The 22,152-nt window shown below is 42.3% G+C and overlaps 1 protein-coding gene across 2 annotated transcripts in view; it reads left to right on the top strand.

The window, feature by feature from the left end:
- The window catches only part of ETFA (electron transfer flavoprotein subunit alpha), a 30,368-nt gene that overhangs the window by 5,637 nt on the left and 2,579 nt on the right, over positions 1-22,152 (top strand). Inside the window, exons 2-10 of one of the 2 annotated variants that reach the window (XM_009098219.4) lie at positions 92-241; positions 1,967-2,048; positions 2,155-2,237; positions 3,749-3,848; positions 5,030-5,140; positions 7,231-7,332; positions 8,130-8,198; positions 9,154-9,236; positions 20,320-20,385. In XM_009098219.4, coding sequence (XP_009096467.2) covers positions 92-241; positions 1,967-2,048; positions 2,155-2,237; positions 3,749-3,848; positions 5,030-5,140; positions 7,231-7,332; positions 8,130-8,198; positions 9,154-9,236; positions 20,320-20,385 — 846 coding nt within the window. The remainder of the gene's footprint in view (positions 1-91; positions 242-1,966; positions 2,049-2,154; positions 2,238-3,748; positions 3,849-5,029; positions 5,141-7,230; positions 7,333-8,129; positions 8,199-9,153; positions 9,237-20,319; positions 20,386-22,152) is intronic. The other variant, XM_050978392.1, reaches the window with a different exon arrangement.

Raw genomic sequence — 22,152 nt, 5'->3', positions numbered from 1 at the left:
TGATGAATTTCTGTAAAGCCTTGGATGGCCAGAGGAGCAGGTTTTTATTTCAGTGCCAAGTTTCCCACTGTGTGTGTCCCTCGCTCCGCAGGCGTCGGTGCTGCGGAGATCCCAGAGCACCTTGGTGGTGGCAGAGCACAACAATGAGTCCCTCTCGGGCATCACCCTCAACACCATCACTGCAGCAAAGCGCCTGGGAGGGGAGGTCTCCTGCCTGGTGGCTGGTACCAGCTGTGACAAGGTAGGAAATGCTGTTTTCATACCAATGAAATAAAGAATGCAGTGAAACAACGCTTGGCATCGTCTCGGGCAGCCTGAAAAATAATCTGTAGTCAGGAGAAACCGTGCCAGGAGTTGCTAATCTGCCAGAAAAGTCCTGCACTTGGAACTGCTGCTCTTCTAAAGAGAAATATGGATATGGATTGCATTTCACAGGGGACGGTATCAATAATGGTTGTGACATGCTTGAGCAAGCAGATTTTTATGGGACTGAAGGACAATTAACTTTTAAAACGAGATATATCTCTCTAAAGTTGAAATGACAAATATTGCAGTGCTAAGAATCTGGAAAGAAGCTTTTGCTTGTTTAAGTGGAAACCAGCAGAAGTGAAACAACAGTGATAAATTGGGCTTTTGAGCAAGTTGCTGTTAGTAACCAATCACTGACTGTGAAGAGAGTGTTTGCAACCTGAAATTCTGAAATTAGTGCTTCTTGATTTATCACACAGCTCATGTATGTAAAAAGTTCCTTGTACATTAGCTGTGTATTTTTAGTGTAATTTTGCCAATTCTAGAGACAGTGTAGTTAGTACATTAGAGGCACTTTTATTCCAGCGTGACTTGGTATTGTGTGAACAGCAGAAGTACAAAATCTCTGCCTAATATTTACATACTGTTTGTGCACTGTTATTTTGAAAGCAACATGTAGTATCTCATGAAGAAGGCATACTTAGAGCAGCTTATTCTCAAATAGGTGGAGAAACCTCAGTAATTATTCAGGTGTTTGAGGTGGAGATGAAGCAAATATTTATCTAAATCAAGGAAAAAAAAAAAGACATAATTGCCTGACATGTGTATCTTTAATTTTCCTTATTCTATGCACTTGGACAGGAGAAAAATGATTGTGAATGTTTTGTTTGTTTTAATGCTTAATATATGGAGTCTGTGTGTTATGGTGGGAAAAAGTATTTTATAAAAAATGAACGTTTAGAGATTTTTATTTAAGAGCCAGTGACTCAAACAGATATTCTGCAGCAGCTACTAGGGATTTTTTCTTTATTTCCTTTTGTTAATTTTTGAGGGTAAACTGATACTCATCAAACTCAGTAAAACTACTCTGTTTCTGGACGATGCATGTGGTCTCCAGACCTCGCTGTCAGTCCTTCTCTCTCTGATCTGAACTAGCCCTTTTATCATTTAAACTTCACTTGTGCCAATTCAAACGAAAAAAATGCATAAATATAAATTGAAAATACACATTGCTTCAGTGGGCAAAAAGTCAGATGCAAACAAAGGGTTGCTCCTAGAATTTGGATAAAAATCATAACAGCATTGCACATTTGTATTTGTTTGTGGTAGATACTGACTGAACTTAAAGTAGGATTTGTTTCTTGGTGATTGTGTGGGAATACTGTGCAGTCATCTTCAAGTGTGGCTGTTGTTGGCTGCTGTCAGAAATGCTGGGATTGCTGTGGAGCCCTGCGTGCAGGAGGCAAGCTTTCCTGAGGTTGATTTGCTCTGTAGTTCTCTTATTCACAAATTCATTATCCCATCAGGAGCTGTGCTGTGGATCAGAATTGCTGCATTTTATTCTGTTCAGGTCTCTTCCTATTTTGAAATTCATGTACTTTTGGTTCTGGTTTAATGAATCTATAGGCTGTGAGCTATTTGCAGTGGGGACTCCCTTGTTATATGTTCGTGGTGCCTGTTAAAACACAAACTAATAATAATTCACTTGTAATCACAGGTAGCATCAGAACTCAGCAAAGTGCAGGGTGTTGCAAAAGTTCTCGTGGCTCAGCATGATATGTACAAGGGATTTCTAGCAGGTGAGAGTTGTTCTTACCTATTGACAAAAGAAATTTATTTGTGTATTTGTGTTTGTGATTGAAAATAAGATGGTTGTAAATTCTGAGCAATGTATTTTATTCTCAGAGGAGCTGACTCCCTTAATTGTGGAAACTCATAAAAAATTCAATTACACCCACATTTGTGCCGGAGCATCTGCCTTTGGGAAGGTGAGTAGATCAAAGAGCATCAAAGAGTTCTTGTGGAAAAGAGACAGACTGCTGTAAGAGTGGGAATCAAAGGCCTGAGAGAGATCAGCCATGGACAGTTCTGCATTTGCAAACTATTTTACAGTAGTTTGCTTAAGAGGTCATTAGTTAGATTTCATGATTCACGTTTGACTTCTTTTATGAGCTGACGTGAAAAAAATAGTGAAGAAGGAATATTCTGTGGTAACCAGCCAATCCTATGGACACAAGGCAAAATGTGCAATAAGGCAAAGCAGGTTAAGTGATCTGAAAGCATGAAAATTGTAAGGAAAAGCACAGCAAATTGGGATGAAAAATCTGTTATTTGCATGTTGAAATGAGAGTGTGCAAACCTATTGGAAGCAAACTTATTTTTGGAGTGGGATTTGCATCTGTGTGATATAAGTCATGTACATTGAAATGTCTGTAAACATCTATAAATAACAGAGCTAAGTTCCAGCCAGGATGGTTTTTAATGAAAATACAATTTTTCCAAACTTTTTTTTTTTTTTTTGGAATGTGTTTATAAGTACATGGAGAGCCTCAGCACTAAGAATCTGGGCAGCATTGTGGTGCAGTAAATTAGAGAAAAAGGATCCCTCAGAAATCTTGTCGCTGTGGGACGAGTGATGGCATTGGCCTTCCATCTGCTGCTTTCACTTCAGTCAATAGCAATCCATATGCTTGTGTTCCTGCTAAGAGAAATTAAGCCTTAAGTTTTCCATTTTTCTTTTGTTTTCTTTTTTTTTTTTTTATTTTTATTTTTATTTCTTTTTTTTTCCTTTTTATTTCTTTTTTTTTAAACTGCAGTGTCATAGTAGGAGTTAATGGCTTTTGCTTTAAAGCTTACACTGCCATTTTTGAGTGTTTCATGTGAGTGAAGATTTCAGACCTGGGCCTTTTTTTCTTCTACCAGATTAGGAGGCAGACAAAAAGCAAATAATCATCTTATCATTGATTTCTTCATAATTTCTGCTGCTTTTTCTATCCTTCTTCCCACTCCTAAAGGTGCTAAGTAATTTTGTAGAGTAAATTTTGGAGCAAGAGAATATATATTTTAATACTAAATTTAATTTTTCTTTTTGCTTTGGAGGGTAGAGTGTAGGGCTTTTTCCCTATAATTTCTGGCATCAAACTTCCAAAAGCACTGGTTTTTTTTCCCTTGAAGTGCCAAGATCTCAACAATCCATAACTGTCAATTTTCCGAGTAAGTGGCATCTATATTCAGTTTTAGAATATTTGAAGCAAATAAGTCTCCTAATTTAAGATATTGAATTATGGGTTTACTTACAGTAAGTCTCATAAAATGTCTAATGTTATTACAGTAATGGGGTTTGATTTGGCTGCTAAAGCTACATGAGTAGCCCTTTAAAAATCTCAGTTCTGTATGTCTCAGAGACAGCATTATGTGAAATGGGCTCAGCAGTGTTCTTTTACTGACCATGTACATTTTAGTTAGCTTACTTTGCTAACTTTTCATCTCTCATTTCTAGAATCTTATTCCCAGAGTGGCTGGCAAGCTTGATGTTGCCCCTGTTTCTGACATTATTGAAATTAAGTCCCCAGATACTTTTGTGAGAACTATCTATGCAGGTGGGTAATCTCAAAAGCTGTGTGGTATCTGTCCAATGAAGAATCCAGTAGTGCTATTTTTTCTACATGATCCTCATGTTAAAACCCTGGAAATGGATAGGAATGTTCCCTTTCCAATCTCAATTGCTGTGATTTATAAAAACTGAAGCCTGGGGATGGACACAATATTCCCTGTGTGAGAAAGGAGGTAATTCCAAAATTCCAAGGGCTTTGGTGGAAGCCTGTCAGTCACCTTAAGGAACAGAATTTGGTCCCATCCTTTCCCTGTACTGTGTTTATTAATGCCCTTCTGATCAGGGTCTGGAAAGCATAAGACATCAGGTTAATTGTCCAGCTTTATTTAATAGGACTGGCATTAGCTCTGATTGAAGATACCCCAGGGTTATTTTTTCTAATTACGAAGACATTGAATGAATTATTTGTAATATTTAATTACCTTAATTTGTAATTATTTTTTCAGTCTTCTTTCTCTAATGCTTGGCTGACATTGTGTTTTATTTTAGATAGTAGCTCATTAGCTTGTGTTTCTTAATTTTACTGTAAAGATTGTACCACATGTACCAGCAGGGTATTACATTTTGAGTTATGGTCCTGCAATGTGGTTTAGTGCTGCACTTTAAGGTCCTTCCCAGTAACTCACAGTTTCAAGATGACTTTGTTTGTGAGTAGTTGAATGTTTATGAATGTTGCAGCATTTTTTCTTTTAGCATTCCCTGCAGCCTCCAGTGTGAAGTATTGTATTCTGTTATAGAGGGAAACAGTCCCACAGATACTTGGGGGAGGCCTCATTGTCTTCAGTTCTGATGAATTCATGCAACAGGATAAAAGATCTACTTTGAATTGTAGACATTCTTTATGTGTAAGAATGGCATTTTCAAAGTTGGTTTTTTGATCCCTTCTGAAATTTCAAATTTCATTCATAATGCTTTGTATTCTTTAAAAATAGAGGATTTGTATTCATACTTCAGAAATACAGGGCTAAAACATAAATGAAATTATTTGTAATCTCTGTTTATTAAGTGCTAAGTTTTAGTCATCTAAAACTGCATTTTTGGGAAGTACCTTGGTGGATGTTGCATATTCTAGTACAACTGCTAATGTGGTTTTTATATTAATTTTGAGGTTTTTTTTAAAGCACGATATGTCTGATAATCTTTAAATTTTTCATGTCCCTTTTTTAGGAAATATTATTTGCACTGTGCAGTGTGATGAAGCAATCAAAGTCTTTACTGTACGGGGAACTTCATTTGAGGCTGCACCAGCGAGTGGTGGCAGTGCCAGTATAGAAAAGTGTGAGTATTTGTTCTGGGGTGTTTTGTTTACTAGAGTTCCTTTTGCTCACTGCCTGCTGATGTTTTGTGGAAGAATTTGTCAAAGCAAACTGATGGTCATAATGTTAGCTTTATATTTTTAATTAGAGGTGCTTGCACTTTTTAGTGATGTCTGTTAGGAGAAGATAGAGATTATGTGCACAGTTACTTCCTTTTCTTCAACCAGAAAAAGAGATGATCTGTGCTGAAATCTGTGCTTGTTCCACTCGCTGCCTGAACATCTGCCACTGCAGCCTTGGAACTTTAAGGAAGGACAAGTTACAACTGTTTGAATAACCAGATTGGTTTTCAAAACAAGACTGAGCAGAAATAGAAGTTTTGGTTTAATCATATTGCAATTGAGATAGGTCATTACATCATCAAGCTAAATTAGTGGCAGTTCAAATTGATTTGAGAATAAGGAGTTTTAGATCAGTTTTAACCATATCAGTTCAATTTGCAATTTAATGAAGCCAGTGTAGCTTGGATAATTGAGAAATGCAGTCACAGAATGACAAAGTAGTTGAGGTTGGAAGGGATCTCTAGAGATCATCTAGTCCAGCCCCATGGAGCAGGCTGCCCAGGACTGTGTCCAGTCAGGCTTTGAGAATGTCCACAGGTGGAGACTTCACAACTACCTGTTCCATTTTGGAACAGGTTACCCAGAGTAACCTGGGTTACTGTTATAACCAGTAACAACAGTACTGGTTTTTCACTGTTTTTGTTTTGTGGCTTAGTCCCTGCCTCTGAAGCATCCTGTATTTCCTAATGTCTGTGGGTGGCAGGAGTCAAACCTTCCTGAATGAGTGTGTTGTGCTCTTGGTGTGCTGCCTGATTGACCAGTCTGCCTGTGATAGTGAGGCTCACACTTGTGCTGGGTTGGTGTCAGTGTGGGAACCTGGAGAGCAGAATTCCTTATGGTGCAGTGTGTGCTGTGGTTCCCTGAGCACAGCAGAGTTCCTGGTGGGGTGCAGGGTGTGCTGTGGTTCCCTGAGCACAGCAGAGTTCCTGGTGGGGTGCAGGGTGTGCTGTAGGTTCCCTGAGCACAGCAGAGTTCCTGGTGGGGTGCAGGGTGTGCTGTAGGTTCCTGAGCACAGCAGAGTTCCTGGTGGGGTGCAGGGTGTGCTGTAGGTTCCCTGAGCACAGCAGAGTTCCTGGTGGGGTGCAGGGTGTGCTGTGGTTCCCTGAGCACAGCAGAGTTCCTGGTGGGGTGCAGTGTGTGCTGTGGTTCCTGAGCACAGCAGAGTTCCTGGTGGGGTGCAGGGTGTGCTGTGGTTCCCTGAGCACAGCAGAGTTCCTGGTGGGGTGCAGTGTGTGCTGTGGTTCCTGAGCACAGCAGAGTTCCTGGTGGGGTGCAGTGTGTGCTGTAGGTTCCCTGAGCACAGCAGAGTTCCTGGTGGGGTGCAGGGTGAGCTGTGGTTCCCTGAGCACAGCAGAGTTCCTGGTGGGGTGCAGGGTGTGCTGTGGTTCCCTGAGCACAGCAGAGTTCCTGGTGGGGTGCAGGGTGTGCTGTAGGTTCCCTGAGCACAGCAGAGTTCCTGGTGGGGTGCAGGGTGTGCTGTAGGTTCCCTGAGCACAGCAGAGTTCCTGGTGGGGTGCAGTGTGAGCTGTGGTTCCCTGAGCACAGCAGAGTTCCTGGTGGGGTGCAGGGTGAGCTGTAGGTTCCCTGAGCACAGCAGAGTTCCTGGTGGGGTGCAGGGTGTGCTGTGGTTCCCTGAGCACAGCAGAGTTCCTGGTGGGGTGCAGGGTGAGCTGTAGGTTCCTGAGCACAGCAGAGTTCCTGGTGGGGTGCAGGGTGTGCTGTGGTTCCCTGAGCACAGCAGAGTTCCTGGTGGGGTGCAGTGTGAGCTGTAGGTCCCTGGGCACAGCTGGTGAGCCAGGCTGTTCCCCAGTGCCAGCAGCAGCTGCTGAGGCTCAGCGAAAGCTCGCGGCAGAATCGGTTCTAGAATGAACTCTGAATTGAGCTTGAGCTCAGGTCTCAGCTTAAGGACACAAGCTCCAGCTCGGGTTCCAGCTTGCCAACACATGCTTTCTCCTTCTCCTTGTGGGGTTTGCTGACATGGGGGATGCAGTGACGCCCCCGGCGCCCGTGGGGCTCTCGGAGTGGATCGAGCAGAAGCTGACCAAGAGCGACCGGCCGGAGCTCACCAGTGCCAAGGTGGTTGTGTCAGGGGGTGAGTGATCCCAGGAAACTGACTGGTGCTGCAGTGCAGTGATGGCACCTCTTGGTCAATCCTGTCTCTAAGGGGATACATTAGAAAAAAAAAGAAATCACAATGTAATTCTCTAATATTCCATGGGGGCTGCTGGGGAAGCACCCAACGCCTGTATTTGGTAATGAGGCAATCATGAGTTTAGCATGTGCTGGGAGGCTTTGTAAGAACATTTTCATATTTGATGAGCCTCTTTAAAATTTTAGCAATATGAATTGGTTTTTAGATGGAAATTTATCATGTTTTTTCATGTATCACAATTACTGATGATCATTTCAGTCAGTCTGAACATTATTGTGTAATGACCTTAATGATTTAAAAACCTGTATTGATTGTATTCTGCTCCTTAGGTATCAAGTGATGGACTGTGATTTTTACTGTATGCCTACAGCTAAAATGATTTCTAACTAATCCCACTACAGTGTTTTGTTCCTGAAGCCAGCAGAGGGAGCACAAATTAGTTCAAAAAATTGTTTCCCTGGTTTTGGAGAATGACCTTGATGGTGCTGTGTGCAGGAAGTAAACAAGACAGAGTGGTGTTGGTTTATACATATGAAATATTAATGGCAAAGACAAAAGCTAAATCTCCAAATATTAAATACTGGTTAGTAATGTATCCAGAAATACCCTGTGCAACCATATCTTTGAGTCTTTGCAAATGCTAATACTCATACAGAAAGTTTACACAGGCAAAAAAAACCAAATCTTAAAAAAACATGTTCTTCTTTCCTGATCTTCTTTTGTTCTTAACTTTTAAGGGAGGGGCTTGAAGAGTGGTGAAAATTTCAAGTTGTTGTATGAACTTGCGGATCAGTTGAATGCTGCAGGTAAACTTGTTTTCCTCCTTTTTTTTTTTAACCCTGGTTATTATATTGAAACAGGTCACATTAAAACCAGAATTCATCTTAAGTCTTTTATTTTCATGTCTCTATCAAATGGTTAAAATGCTCTTGGTTTAGTAATAGATAAAGTTTTGTCAGCTCTACTTAAATGCCTGCGTATGAAGCAAAATACAACCTATAATATTATCCTTGTGCTTCTCAAATCTCTAGAAAAGAAACTTGCAAGCAAAAAGTGAAGTAGTCCTAGCTCATTTTGAAGAGCTGATACTTTCTGCATACATCCTTTCTAATGCCTCTATGCAGAATCCCACTCACATTGTTGTAGTTTGAGTGGCTCTGGCCTTTTGCTGTGCTTTTGTATTATCAGGAGAAAATCAACTATATACAATGTCTCAGTGAAGTATTTTCTATAAAAGTTGGGAAAGAAGGAGAAACTCTTTGCTCTAATGTTTTAATGTTTTAAAGTGGTGTTTTTGCTAACTAAATGTCCATATGGCATTTTTGAGTTTACTGTGATATTTTTCTTTACCATGCCTGACTTTTGAGATTCACAGCAATACAGGATAGCACATATGTTACATTCAGACTTGAAGGAACAGTTTGGGAAGGCATTTATGGGAAAATCTTCTTTTGACAAAGCAACAAGAAAAAAATAATGGAAATAGGCCAGATTGAAATCCTTGGTTTAAATATATGGCCCTTTGGTGCTGGGAGTAGGGATTTCCTGTTGCTTATGAAGTGCATTAGCACTTAGTATTTGGAAGTTTTTCGCTAGTGGTATAGAGAGGGATTACCATAAGAGCTTTTAAGAGGGAATTTTTTAAATATGTGCCCTTAGAGTGTGGGACTCTTCAGTAAAATACATGGGCTTTTATGGTGATACAAATTTGGCTCGCAAGTATTTTAAAAGCAAACATTGAAAGTATTTTCTTTCAACCAGTTGGAGCTTCCCGTGCAGCTGTTGATGCTGGCTTTGTTCCTAATGACATGCAGGTCGGACAGACGGGCAAAATAGTAGCACCAGTAAGTATGGAAGTGTCTCTCAGCAGAGAGCTGGGCTGGTTTCTAGCATGCATTTCCTTCAGAGCAAGCACTTAGAGATGAGCTGAGTCTTAATTCCAGGCCTAGCAGGAACATCAGTGTGCCCTCTGTGATACTGTCACTTGATGGATTTTTGTTTACAAAATGGCAGAAGCAAGCTGGGATGGAAACCTCTGCTTTGGGTGAAGGGGATGTGCTCTGACACAGCTTTGTCAGGGGTTTGCATGCTGCATTCTTTCATAGCTGCCTGAACCTTTCTTGGCTTCCTAGCAGCTGGCATTGATATGCAAAGAGATGTCATTACTGACATAAACTCAAAATTACATCAATCCCTGGCTTGATCTCTTGCAATTGTGTGTTCTGGGTTTTTTCAGGTGATGATTATTAAAAAACTTCTAGTAACTGTCACTGAATTATTGCAGTACAGTCAAAGCAAAATTTTTGTAAGAAATGAAAGTGCAAGAAATTTAAGAGAGGAATAATCTGTAGCTTGGCTGCTGTAGAGTGGAATACCAAGGATGTACTCTCAATGGCTTAGTATTGGGCAATAACATGCTGCACATATTTTTATGCTATTTCTGCATCCCTATATCACAGGGAACTGATTTCTGTGTCTTTTCGTGTCTGTGTGGGCCTTCCTGTCCTGCAGAAGTCTGAGACTTCTTTCATTGTTCTTTATGGCCCGAGGACATACAAGGAAAGCTGCAGCCAGATGAGGCACATGTGAGTGTGTGTGAGTAGAGAGGTACAAATGTAGCACATGTGAGTGTGTGTGAGTAGGGAGGTACAAATGTAGCACATGTGAGTGTGTGTGAGTAGAGAGGTACAAATGTAGCACATCTGAGTGAGTGTGAGTAGGGAGGTACAAATGTAGCACATGTGAGTGTGAGTAGGGAGGTACAAATGTAGCACATGTGAGTGTGAGTAGGGAGGTACAAATGTAGCACGTGTGTGTGTGTGTATGTGTGTAGGAAGGTACAAATGTAGCTCACCTCAGGTGGGGCAGAGCCCACACTGAGATGTGATGGTCTGTCAGGGGTACCCTGAGCTCCTTTACTGGAGTGAAGGTTTTGCCTCTCAGTAAGCAGCTCTTTGTGTCTGGCACAGAAGGCACCAAGGAGCAGCTTTTTACTTCTTAGTGGCATAATGAGACCAGAAGGGAAGAGTGAGCTGAAACTTAGTAGAAAAACTCATTGTATTTCAATTGCTGCATTTACCAAATCACCACAATTTAAATAATACTAAAAAGCTGTGCATGTTCAAAGCCTTGATAGGGTCCTGAAATGTTTTTCCTTTGCCATTGCTGCAAATTTAAGAAATTCAAACTATGACCATTATTTTTCTAGTAATAAATCCATAGAGTAATACTTGGATGCCAAAGGCAGGAAATTGTGATTCTGTTGTCAATTCTGTCTGCTGGATTTTCTTGAACAAGATGTTCCCTGCTTTTGATTTCTTCTGTCTTGAGTTGTGGATAGGGATGTTTGCTACTTTTTTTGAAGTCCTCATCAGAGGCCGTCTGGTGATGACCCTGTGGGCCTGAGTTGAGCTATTTCCAGACATGCTAGTGTTTAAACCTGTAAGTCTGTATGATAACCAACTGCTACAAAACACTCCTTGTAGTGTTCTGAGAAGGAAACCTATTGATAAGACTAAGGTCATTCAAAATCTTGATAGCAGTGATATTAACCTCTGCTGTGTAAGGAAATTGGGAGGTTCTGTGGATTATAAATGCATCCCTAACTCTTTCTGCTTACCAGGGTATAAGCTAAGTGTCATTTAAGTGTGTATTTTGAAAGGGCATGAGATGGTACTAACCATCCTTAGTTCTTCACTACCTAAATATCCATTAATGAGGTGGAGACTATTAAGTTGAAGACAGCTCAGCTCTGGTTTGTATATTGAGGCTCAACAATGAACATTCTTTCCAGAGTCAAGGGCATTTAAACAATTATGTTGAAACAAAAAAGGCTGTTTTTTGATGATGATACAATGCTGTATTTTGCCACAGATGGCCCATAGCAACATGTGAGAGTAGTAAGGACATAAAGCCACATCATAGGATCACATCAGTGTTGTCTTTGTCCTCTTCTAGGGATTGTTAAACAGCCTTTAGTCAGGAGTAATGAATGAATGTTAAACTCTGGTGTCATAATGATCTGAACTGGCACAGTGGCATGGTGCTCTATTTGTCTGCAGGCTGATGCATTTTTCTCTCATCTCCCTTCTTAACAAGTGTTTATTAAGTAGTGAGTTGTGATGAGTACTGGAAATTATATGCCTCTTCTTTCAAATTTCAGGTATTTAGTGTGGATCTTAAAATACGTGCAAGGATAGCATTCAGTGCCTTAGAAATATAGAAAATATGGAATGTTAATTGTAATGGAAGTGCAAGTTGAATTGATATTAAGCTCACAGAGTTGCTGACTAGAGGTTTTAATTTTTCTGTGTGTTGGGTAGGCATCTTAAATATGAAGCAGTGAAAGCTGCAAATTCTTAATTTAACATTCCTAATTCTACTTCACTGTGTTTGTGGTACTTCAGCTAGAAAATGATTCTCTGCAGTGGAAAATAGAGTTGACTTGAAGAACTGAGGTCTCGTGGTCAGGTCAAGATGACACTGGCTATTTTGGCAGTTCTCAGAAGATGCTTTCTCCCTGTGTGTGCCATGCTCAGGATCAGTTCAGGGAGAGCTTGTGGTGTTGTCTGGGGAATTGCAGAGCAGGTCTGGACACTGGGCAGGTGGAGTAGCTGAGACCTGAGTTTTGTTTGAGTTTCAGTTCTGAGTTGACATGGTGTGTGCCCTCTGGCTGTGTGGGCTTTAAGCAGGGGAAGAGTCTGAGATCCAAGCAGCTCTGGAGTCTGAGGCATGCTCCTTCTCCTGTGCAGCTGCTGGGAAAGTATCTCAGAGTGCTCCTCCACTTCTATTAATAGGCTGCCCAGTCTCAGTGGAGGCCTGGAATGCATTGTTTTCCAGGACTCTGGAACTGGGTCACTTTGAGACTGCAGAGGGACAGGGGTTAGTTCCAAGCTCAGGAAGAGGGAAGGTGCTCCTGCTGCTCCTTCTGTGTGCCTGCTGGGGGGTGTTTGTGCTCATCCCTGGCTGATAACAGAGCAGAGCTGCCTGAGAGGGCTGCTTGTTCCTTCCCCTGCCTTCAGCTGTGCACTGGGGAAGGAAGGGCAGTCTTGCTCATTGCTCCTTCATAGTTCTGTGCCTGGCTGCAGTTTTTGAGAGTACAGCCCAGACAGAATTGCAGAACCCAAGAAGTCCCAGGCACAGCAGCTTTCCAGATTGCTGAAGTGTTAATGCACAAACACCCTGCCCCTCAAGGGGCAGCTGCAGATCATTTCACTGAAGGGATGGGAGAATGCAGCTAATTAAAGAGCACAGCTTTCACCTTGTGGCTCTTTGAGCCCTGGTTCAACACAGCACATCTGCTCTTCCAAAGTAGCCTTGGACTGGTAAACTTCAAGGTTTTGTTCCTGTTGGTGTTTATGCATATTGTTGGGTTTTGACTGGATCTTTGGCAATTTTTCTTTTGTACAGTTTTAGTCCAGTTGTTAAAATGTTCAGTGTATTGTTTTTGTTTCTGTTAGTGTCTTTTTTCTAACCTCTTGCTTCCAGGTGATTCCAGCTCCTATTTGAATATTCTGTCTTATGAAAGAGAAGGCTAATTTGTATTATTTGATGAGATGGAAGGAAATTTTTAGACATAAGTGGATATATTAAAATAGAAAATGTTTTCTTCCTAATTAAAAAAGCAATTTAGTATATTCAGTGTCTTTAATCAGTGACAGCCATTTTAGCATGTTTTTACAATTAGAAGCCAGTTTTCCCCACTATTTCTTATATGCAGGTGTTCTGCAGAAAAATGAATCTTGATTCTGAGGTTGAGTACTGTATGTATTTTCTGTTTAAGGAAAAAGTACTTGTAAGAATGTTATAATTATCTGGGTTTGGATAAAAATATCCTTCCTATTAGTGCTTACTACTAAATATTAGTTAAGTGTATCCAGTTAGAAAATACTAAATTCCTTACAGAAATGAAGCCTAACCACCATTACCTCAGAGTAACTGTTATTTTTAGGTAAGAAATTTCAAATAGTCAGGGGTGTTACTTTCCACAGTAAAAATCTTCCCAGTTCTTTCTCTCATGTTCATAAAGAAAGAAACAAGAACAAAACAGGTGTGGAGAAGAAAGAATGAAAGTAAAAAGTGGGTTTTTTTCAGTTATTTAAAACTTGTAAATGGAACATGAATGCTTCATTTGTTAGTTCAGTATTAGCTTTCCTTACCCAAGGCATAATTAACAAGATTTCTAACATGCAAAGCAGTATGGAATCTTTCCCAGGAACTTGTGCAGTTTGTCTGATATTCAACAAAAATAAACTCAGACTTGTGAGAAGAGGAAAGCAGCAGCTCTAAACCTCTCCTGCCTTCTGTGCTTGCTGTGGCCTGTGCAGCCCAGGCTGGCGGGAGGGGTGGGGGCTGCTGCTCCCTGATGGGGTCCAGCAGTGCCACTGAGCCAGCTGGGCTGGGAAAATTGCATTCCCAGGGCTGCTGGGGATGGCTGGGACCTGGACACTTCCTCTGCAGCATCCATGATCCAGGTGGGGACTCCTGCCCTGCAGTGCCCCCAGGCAGCTGGCTCTGAGTGCCCAGACTGCTCCCATGCAGGTTTTCCCTTGCAGTTCTAATTAATTTTATTCTTCCCTCAGGTTTTGAAGGAAGGTGGGCTTGTGCTGGGATTATCTCACACTCATCTTCTTGTCCCCAGAGAACAGGCAGAACCTCAGTGACCCTGAGAGGTGCTTTTCTTGGCAAGTGTGTGTGTATTTTGTCATCCTCTGACCTTGTGAAGGATCAGCTGCTGCCTGAAAGGGGTCCTTCTGATTTAATCTCTGCAGAGTTTAAATCCTCACTCTTCTCAAAGTGGTGCTCTTTCAGGGTCTAACTCTAGAACTGCCTTGGTTTCTGCTGTAGGATTTCCTAGCTGGCAGAACTGCTTTCTTTTTTGAATTTTATTTTTTTATTTTAAGGTGTTCAGTTGCTGCTGTCTTGTTACTTTCAACATTGGGTACAAAACAGTAACAGAAGACAAGAACCTGAGTTGGAAAACTCAGGAAGAACCAAGTTAGGAAATAAGTGATGTGGCACTCAGTGACACTGGATGGAGTGGCTGTGCTAGAACGTGCCATGGTTGCACAGAAGGCAGGTGCATGCCCTGAGAAAGCTCCTGTGGGCAAGGCAGAGGGGAGCTCAGTGTAGGTCTGATGGGATGGCCAGGAGGAAACTGCTTGGCTTCACTGCCTCAGCTTCCTGCTAGGGGATCTCTCTGCTCTGAGGGATGGAAGGGACTTCACAAGGGAGGCAATTTGCAGCTGTCAGGAATTGACAGTAATAATGGGAGGAAAAGAGGCTTGTTAGAGGTGCAGCTTCAGTTGAGACGCTGGGAGTGAGGAGTGAGATCTTGGTTCACTGGAAAGGCACCAAAGCTGTGTAAGAAGGCTGGAGTTCTTGTTGTTCCCCCTCTTCTAGAAGAGGATGGGATCCTTTCTGAGCCTCTCTGTGCCCCCAGTACTTTACTGAGCATCCCTTTCACTGCAGTGAGTGGCTTTTCAGAACTCAGTAGTCATCTTGCTTTGGGAGGAGCAGGTAGGGAGAGACACAGTATCATTTACATCATTCCTGTATTTTCTGTTTCTTTGTAATAAGTGAGTGCAACTGTCCTGGAGTGTTACTTCCTTCCCATCATTTTCTTAGGGAGCCTTTGCTTGTTCAGATTAGGTTATCTGCTGTTTCCTTTCACTCTCTTGTGAGGAAGAATAGGAAAGTGAAACAAGGCATATTTTATTCCAGTACTTTTCTTCTTTTTTGTTCTCTGGCCCTTACCTGAAATTACTGACAACAGAACAAACTATTTAGTTCCCTTGGTATCATGAGAATTGTCACTCCTCTTGTCTGGATTGTGCTTTCTTTAAAAAATGTTCTACTCTTTGCTATCAATGGTAAGATCTTAATTACTTCCTCACTGTTGCACATACAAAGGAATATTGAGATAGCAAAGTTTCTCTCTTCAAAAGCATGGTAGATAATTTCTGCTCTCTTCAGCTTTGTAGGAATGTGTTATTTGTGCATCAGGTTTGTGGGTGCTATTGACAGACCAGCAGGTGCAATTGCATGGTATAAATGGTTGGGGCTCTTAGGTAGGTGGCAGATGGGAATAGCATTGGGAAAACCAACTGTGCTTGGGAAATTGGTTTTGGAATATCTCCTCTGATAATTCACTGTTGTTGAAAAGTAGCTTTATGGTGGCAAACTTTAGAGAGCTGTTTGTATGCAGCTGGGACTGAATTTACAGACTGGCTTTCTCTGACTTGCTAAAAAGCTAAGGATTGACAACCCCTTTCATCCTGCATTATCCAGTGTAGCTTTTAACTCCAAGAAAACTATGTTCACAAATTGATGCTCTGCTCCTTTGGGGTTGGTGCAGAAACATTAAATTGTACTAAAATATTCATATGTGAGTGCATTTAGCTGAAAGGAATTGATGTGCTTTTCCCTGGAGAGAGGGGGAAAAAAATTGCTGTATGGCCCTGCACTCCAGCAGACACCCCAGCCAGGCTTAAGAGTAATTACCCAGCTTGGCTGATCAAAGGTTCTTAAAGTGAAGAAGAAACTGCAGTGGGGCTCCAGTTTAGTGATGTGTGCTTCCTGCATGGAGTGCCTTCAGCTGCACCAGAGCTGCACATCCTGGAGAAGTGTGTGAGGTGCACTGTAACAGGCATGAGCTGCTGTCAAGCCAGAAAATATTTTATTGGCCTAATAGCTTGTAATTGGAAGGAATCTCCTGTACAAAGCAATTTTGATCACAAAGATTTCTTTCTAATTTCATTGTCCTTTCACTCTTGCAAAGAAAATAAAACATCTGAGCTGCCTTTAAAAATAAGTGTGTATGCCAGAGGGGTTTATTAAAGTGGCCTGTTTAAAAGCATGCCATTGGTAGGATGATAAATTGGTGTGTGTTGGAGGTTTTCAGCATAATTCAAAAATTGTCATAAAAATCAATAGCAGTTGACAGCATGCTTGCAGAGTAGCTGCCTCAGCTTCTGGGCACCTGTGGCTGCCCTGTGGGCTGTCACAGCACCCTTCAAAGGCTCTGGAGTTGAAATAAAAACTGGTTCTTGTAGTTCTCTTCAGCAAATGTCCCTTAACTGCCCCAAGGCAGCCTAAGGCACATTTAAATATTCTCATAAGTATAAGTGAAGTAATATCATATGCCACAAATTATTCTATAAATAATTGCAAGAGTCTATATGCACAGGAAAATAACTGCATTGGTATTTTGGTACCACATACAGCACTCCTGTGCATTTGTCCAAGCAGCATGTAGCTGGCTGTATGGATTCTGGGGCCAGATTGCAGATTGGTGCATGTGAACTCTGCCAGGGAATGAGCTGGGGATGTCTGAAGCAGAAATAGAGTTTAGGGAATGGCCAAGGAGGATTTTTTTTTCAATTTAATGATTAGCATGTAATGACTCTTAAGACATACTACAGTCATTTCTGTTGGGAAAATATAAGTCTAGATCAGTATTTTACCTAGCAAGTGAGAAAGTGGAGTTTTGATTTGGAGTCTTGACTTTGAATAGGATCAGTTTGGGAGTTGGAGTTGTGGGGTTTTTAGGGTGGTTGTGATGCAAGTCTGTGCTTATAAACTTGGAGGTCTCTGTGAGGGTCCTGCCTGCCCCAGCGTGGTGCAGAATGTGTGGCAGGACAGATGAAAGCCCCTTGGCCTCTGTGCCAGTTTGCTGGCAGAGACACCTTGGGCTGCTGCTGTGGGAGAAGCCTCCTGGGTGTTGGTGACCCCCTCCACATCTGCCCACTACTGATGTACTGAGTCCTCCCAGCAGCACATCTGGAGTGTTGGTACCTCCTCACGGTGCCTCCCTGTGCTCTGCTTTGCTCTCTTGCCTGTTTGGTGCATTCAGTGTCCTGTGCCAAGTGTTCCCTCCATCTGCTCTCCTTGCCATCAGCTCTCTTCTCTGGTGTCCTTTCCCTGTGCTGATGTCTGCCAGCGACTTCATAAAAATATTTGTGGCATGGCTGTGCTGTTTGTACAGTATCTCCTGTGTGAAATGAAGTTACTGAGAGCCAAGACACTTTTCTAAGCTGATGTCATGTCCAACCACCAAAACAGTGTTTACATGACATGTTCCTTGACTTCAGTTGCTTTTGGCACTTCATTTGTTCAGAGTGCTGTGAACCCTCTGCTCTGGAATATGTGTGTGCTGTTTGCTGCCTGTTCTTGTGTGGCACAGTGCTGGCAGCAGCCCTTCAGTGGAAATCTGCCTGTGCCCAGCTCTGGGGAGTTCACAAATGCTGCTCCATGGCCTGGACTTTGCTGGAAGTGCCTGTACCTGGGGGCTGTGGATCAGCTGCCTGGCAGCAGTAATTAGAGCAACTGCCAGGGTTCCAAAAAGCTGGAACTTGACAGTGGTGTAAAGCCACATCTGGCCCCTGAGAGGTGTGACTCAGCCTTGGGTACATCTGCCCTGGGGGTGCTGCCCTGGGTGCTGCCCTGGCCCAGCACCCTCTGCAAGGGACTCTGCCCTGGGGTACCCAGCTCCTTTCTGCTTCCCTGCCTCACCTGCTTCACAGGGCTTGGGGCTGCAGTCCTGACCTGGGACTTGGAACTCTGCCACAGCAATGACAGGACTCAGCAAAAGGCCTGACAGAAGTTATTGATGTCAGAGAAAACATCAAAACAAGGTTATTACTCTGAAAATAAATAAAGATTTGAATTTCTCAATGCTTTATCTCATCTCTGGATGACCAGTTGAATTCTCCTCAGGACAGCAGTGAACAGTCCTGAAGCTTTATCATTTAGACATTGTGGGTCCTTTGGGTCCCTCCACTGAACAGCAGAATAGATTAAAACTAAGATTTAAGCAGTGCTGTGCCTTTGACAGCACAGAAGTGTTGCTGAGAGCCCTGCAGTCCTGTGTGCTCTCTGTGAACACATTGCTGAGGTGATCTCCTGTCAGGGTGAGAGCTGGCTGGCAGCACCCCCTGTCTGAACCAGGGAGCCCAAAGCACAGAACCTGCAAGGCCATGGCCTAGGTGCATAAAGTGCTTTTAGACAAGCCTGGTGATTTACAAATGTCCTTTTAATGAAACATCCTTGTCTTTCCTAGATATTTTAATAGAATATATTCATAGGCATCTGGCTCCTGCTTAGCTGGATTCTTTCCAAAGATTGAACTTCACAATGTTAAACAGACTGATAAGAGTATCTGGTAGTCTGGATGACTGGCACTTAATGAATTGCTCAAAAAAAATCAAATTACAGTAATGTGTCTTTAAAAAGAGCTTGTATTAAAGACAGCATGATGTTAGAATAATTTCTCCTGTAACATCTGTTCTTTTATTTGGTATAATTAAAATATTGCATTCTTACCATGAGTTCTAATGTGGATGTATTAGGTTACATTGCAGCTGTGGTTAAAATGGATTGACCTCCAGTAGTAATCCACTTGGTAAAAGCCTGCTGAGGCCAAGGAGTTTCTGAGTGTGTTCACCAGCTGTGTGGTTTTGTGGAAGTACAGGGACTAGATTCTGTGATTCAAAGGAAACCTTTTTGATAGGAAATACTTTGTTTCTGCTTTATTTCCCCTCCCCTTCAGTTTTTACACTAGAGAGGGTTTTTTTTATAAAAATACAGAAAACCTAATAAATTTCATTTCTCTATTCCTATTTAAAAACCCATAGTGAGCAGAATCTGTGGTTGAAGAAACAACAGAAAGCCTTTTTTCTTTAATTGCTGTGATGACTCTGAGGCCTGTATGGCAGAAGCCTCTGTGGGTCTGTGTTTGAACACCTTTGTTTGCCACTCCCGTGTAGCTCTGTGCATGTCCCACAGCTGGCCTGGGCTCTGCTATGCTAAAAGCCACTTAACTCTAATGCAGTTTCAGCTGCACAGTGGTAAGATTGGTTTTGATCCTCTTACCCTCCCTGTGGCCCCCCAATACTATTTATTGAGTTAAATCAGATTTATATTTTCTTAGATATGGAATACCCTTGGTATTTTTAAAAGAGAAATTATGTTAATATTTGGGCCTATGTCTTTTCTAAGCACATGTGAAGTGCCACCTTTTGACTGCTTTTGGTAGATGAGTCCCTAACTAAATTTATGTGTTAATTTTCTGTTACTGAATGAGTTGGTGCAAAGTACTTTCCTTAGTTTTCTTCTGTAGTATTAATTAGCTGAAGAGTTCAGCTCTGACTGGAACTGAACTGTCAGGGCCCTGAAATACCCCTGGTTTTGGGTGGATGATAGAATGGATGACTTTCAGCCCAAGGAGAAGTAATAGTTTTGAGCTGTGAATAAAACAGCTGACACAGATCTATTTACCTATCAATTGCAATCTCTTCTGACTGTGAGACTCGTTGGAGAAGTGAAACTGGGAGCCCCAGAGTGTGGAGCTGTTGGTGTAGCTGGTGTGCCCTCTGTACCCATCCTGTGTGGCAGTGGGGAAGGGAGGCTTTGGGAGGGCTGGCTGAGGAACACAAACTGCAGGTGTGCAGGGCACCAGCCCACTGGGGTTCCTCCCAGGTTTATCCTGCTCTTTGGGGAGCCTTTCAAAGGCCTAACACCCGAATTTCAGCTTTGAGCGTTCTGAGGTAAAGGCTCTGAGGGGCTTTGAAGAAGAGCCCTGGTTTGCCCTTTATCCATCTGTGGGTTATCTTCCCTAGTATTTGCACTGGGAATCTCCAGGGTGGTGGAGAACATGGATTGCCCTGGCCTTCAGCTGAGCGTGTCGTATGTTTTTGATGCAGACTTTGTTTATTTTTTTCCCCCTAATCTGTCTTTGCTCCTTTGGGATTCTCCTTTTTAGTCACATTGCATCCCCAGGTGGGGAAGGGAACCAACCATCAGCTGCCTCTAGTACTGGAAACTACTGCAATGTGAAAACTGCTGCATGTAATTGATTTGGGTTAAGGTTTGTGACAGCTTAGTGAGACTCTGGTGTGGGGACCAAAAATGTCTCTTGTTTTTCCCTAGGAACTTTACATTGCTGTGGGAATATCTGGAGCAATCCAACACTTGGCTGGAATGAAAGACAGCAAGGTATGTACTGGGTGTACTGGAAGAGATTTTTGAGGAAGAAAGTGAGCTGACTCCCTTGCTTTTGCAGCAGTGCTTTAGATGGGTTTTGTATTTCCTGCTGCTTTAAAACACTCTTTGACAAAACAAGATACTGTGGCAAAACATCTCATGCAGGAGCAAAACCTTTGCACTACAACCCAGAGTGATCAGTGAAAGCAGCTAATTGACTTTGTTTAAAACAACCCGGCCCAAAGCACATGTGCCTGAATTCTATACAATAGTTCCATTTGTCTTTATTCCAGACTATGACATATTAATTCATGCATAACAATGCACAATTTGAATTATGAACTTACTATTCCATAAAGTAAAAGATGTCTCTGACATTCCTGCATTTAGCCATTCAAATGGAAACCTGCAATAAAACGGCAGTAAAACTTTAAAAGGTTTAACTCATTAGCTGCCAAAGCAAATAATCCAAAATTGGAATTGCCAGTTTGGCCCACAGTGCAGTGTTTGAAAAGAGGAGCAGAGTTACCTGCTGACTGATACTATCAAATGGCAGACATCAAAAACTGGAAGTCCTGCCTCCCACAGTAATTTTTTAAAAAGGCTGTGTGGGTTTTTTTTCTATTTTCAGGGAATGAACTTGACCAAGCCACAGTTTTGAATAGTTTATAAGGCTGGGGAAGAGGGTTGCAAAACTTTTCAGGTTGTTTCTTGTGTTTAACCAACCAAGGCCAGTGGGTGGTGGCTGGTGATTGTCCTCACAAACCAGCCTGTGTGGAAGGATGATCTCTGCTTTCTTATCTTTTTTTTTTTCTTTTTTTCTCATGTATTAGATAAATATTTTTTTGGGGAATGATAAGCTTTCTAAAAGCAGAGACCTGAGGGGTGTTAGCATTCGTTGATGCAGTGGAGAAAAAACCAACCAAAATTCCAGCTGTTAAGGGTGTGTGATGGGCAGAGGTGAAGGTGTCTCTTGAGCAGTGGGAATTGTGGCAGTGAATTCCTCAGGGCTTTGGTGAACAGCACTGCACAGCTTCTGCCACCTTCCTGCTTGCAGTGAGCAGAGGGGGAGGGCAGGCACAGCACTGCTGCCACAGCCACCTGGGCTCCTCTGGCACTGCTGGGCCACAGGTGGCTTTGTTGGGAGCTTTGCTTGCAGCACTTCAGTCTCCAGCTGTGCCCTTGGCTGAGTGAGGAGATGGGCAGGCAGGGTGAGCAGCAGCCACTGCCTGGGAACTGCTCTTGGAAGCTGCACAGGCTTGATGTGACCCTCTTGGTGTTTATCTGCTACCTTAGCTCAGTTCAGACTGCCAGCAGCACTGGGAACCTCGGACTTGAAGATCCAGATTTTCCTTTGTTACAAAAACACTGAGCAGTGAGATTAACCCGTACTGTAACAGCAAAACCTCTGCTTTTATGGCTTTTCCAAAGGCCTGTTTGATATTTTGAGGTACTCTGCTGTAACAAATAATGAGTTGATATGAGATGCTTATTTACCCCTTCAATTTCTCCCATATCCGAGTTTTTAGTGCAAGCCAATGTGTCTATTGTAAAATTCAGATTTAGTTATTGATATTTGCAATGTGTTCTGCCTTCCTTTTAGCTAAAACATTTAGGTGGGGTAGTTACAGAGATCAGTTTTCCCAAACAAAGAATTCTGCAGCCATGGGAGCTCTCTGGAGCATCCTCTGTCCTCCCTCAGCACTCTGAATTATCTGGCATTGTGAACTTGCACACTTCAGGATGTTTTCCAAAGCAGTCAGATGCTTTCTACCAAGT

Source organism: Serinus canaria, chromosome 10, assembly GCF_022539315.1.
Source record: "Serinus canaria isolate serCan28SL12 chromosome 10, serCan2020, whole genome shotgun sequence".
Taxonomy (NCBI): Eukaryota; Metazoa; Chordata; class Aves; order Passeriformes; family Fringillidae; genus Serinus; species Serinus canaria.
Note: the sequence above shows the minus strand (reverse complement) of the source record. Positions and strands in the feature narration are given on the sequence as shown.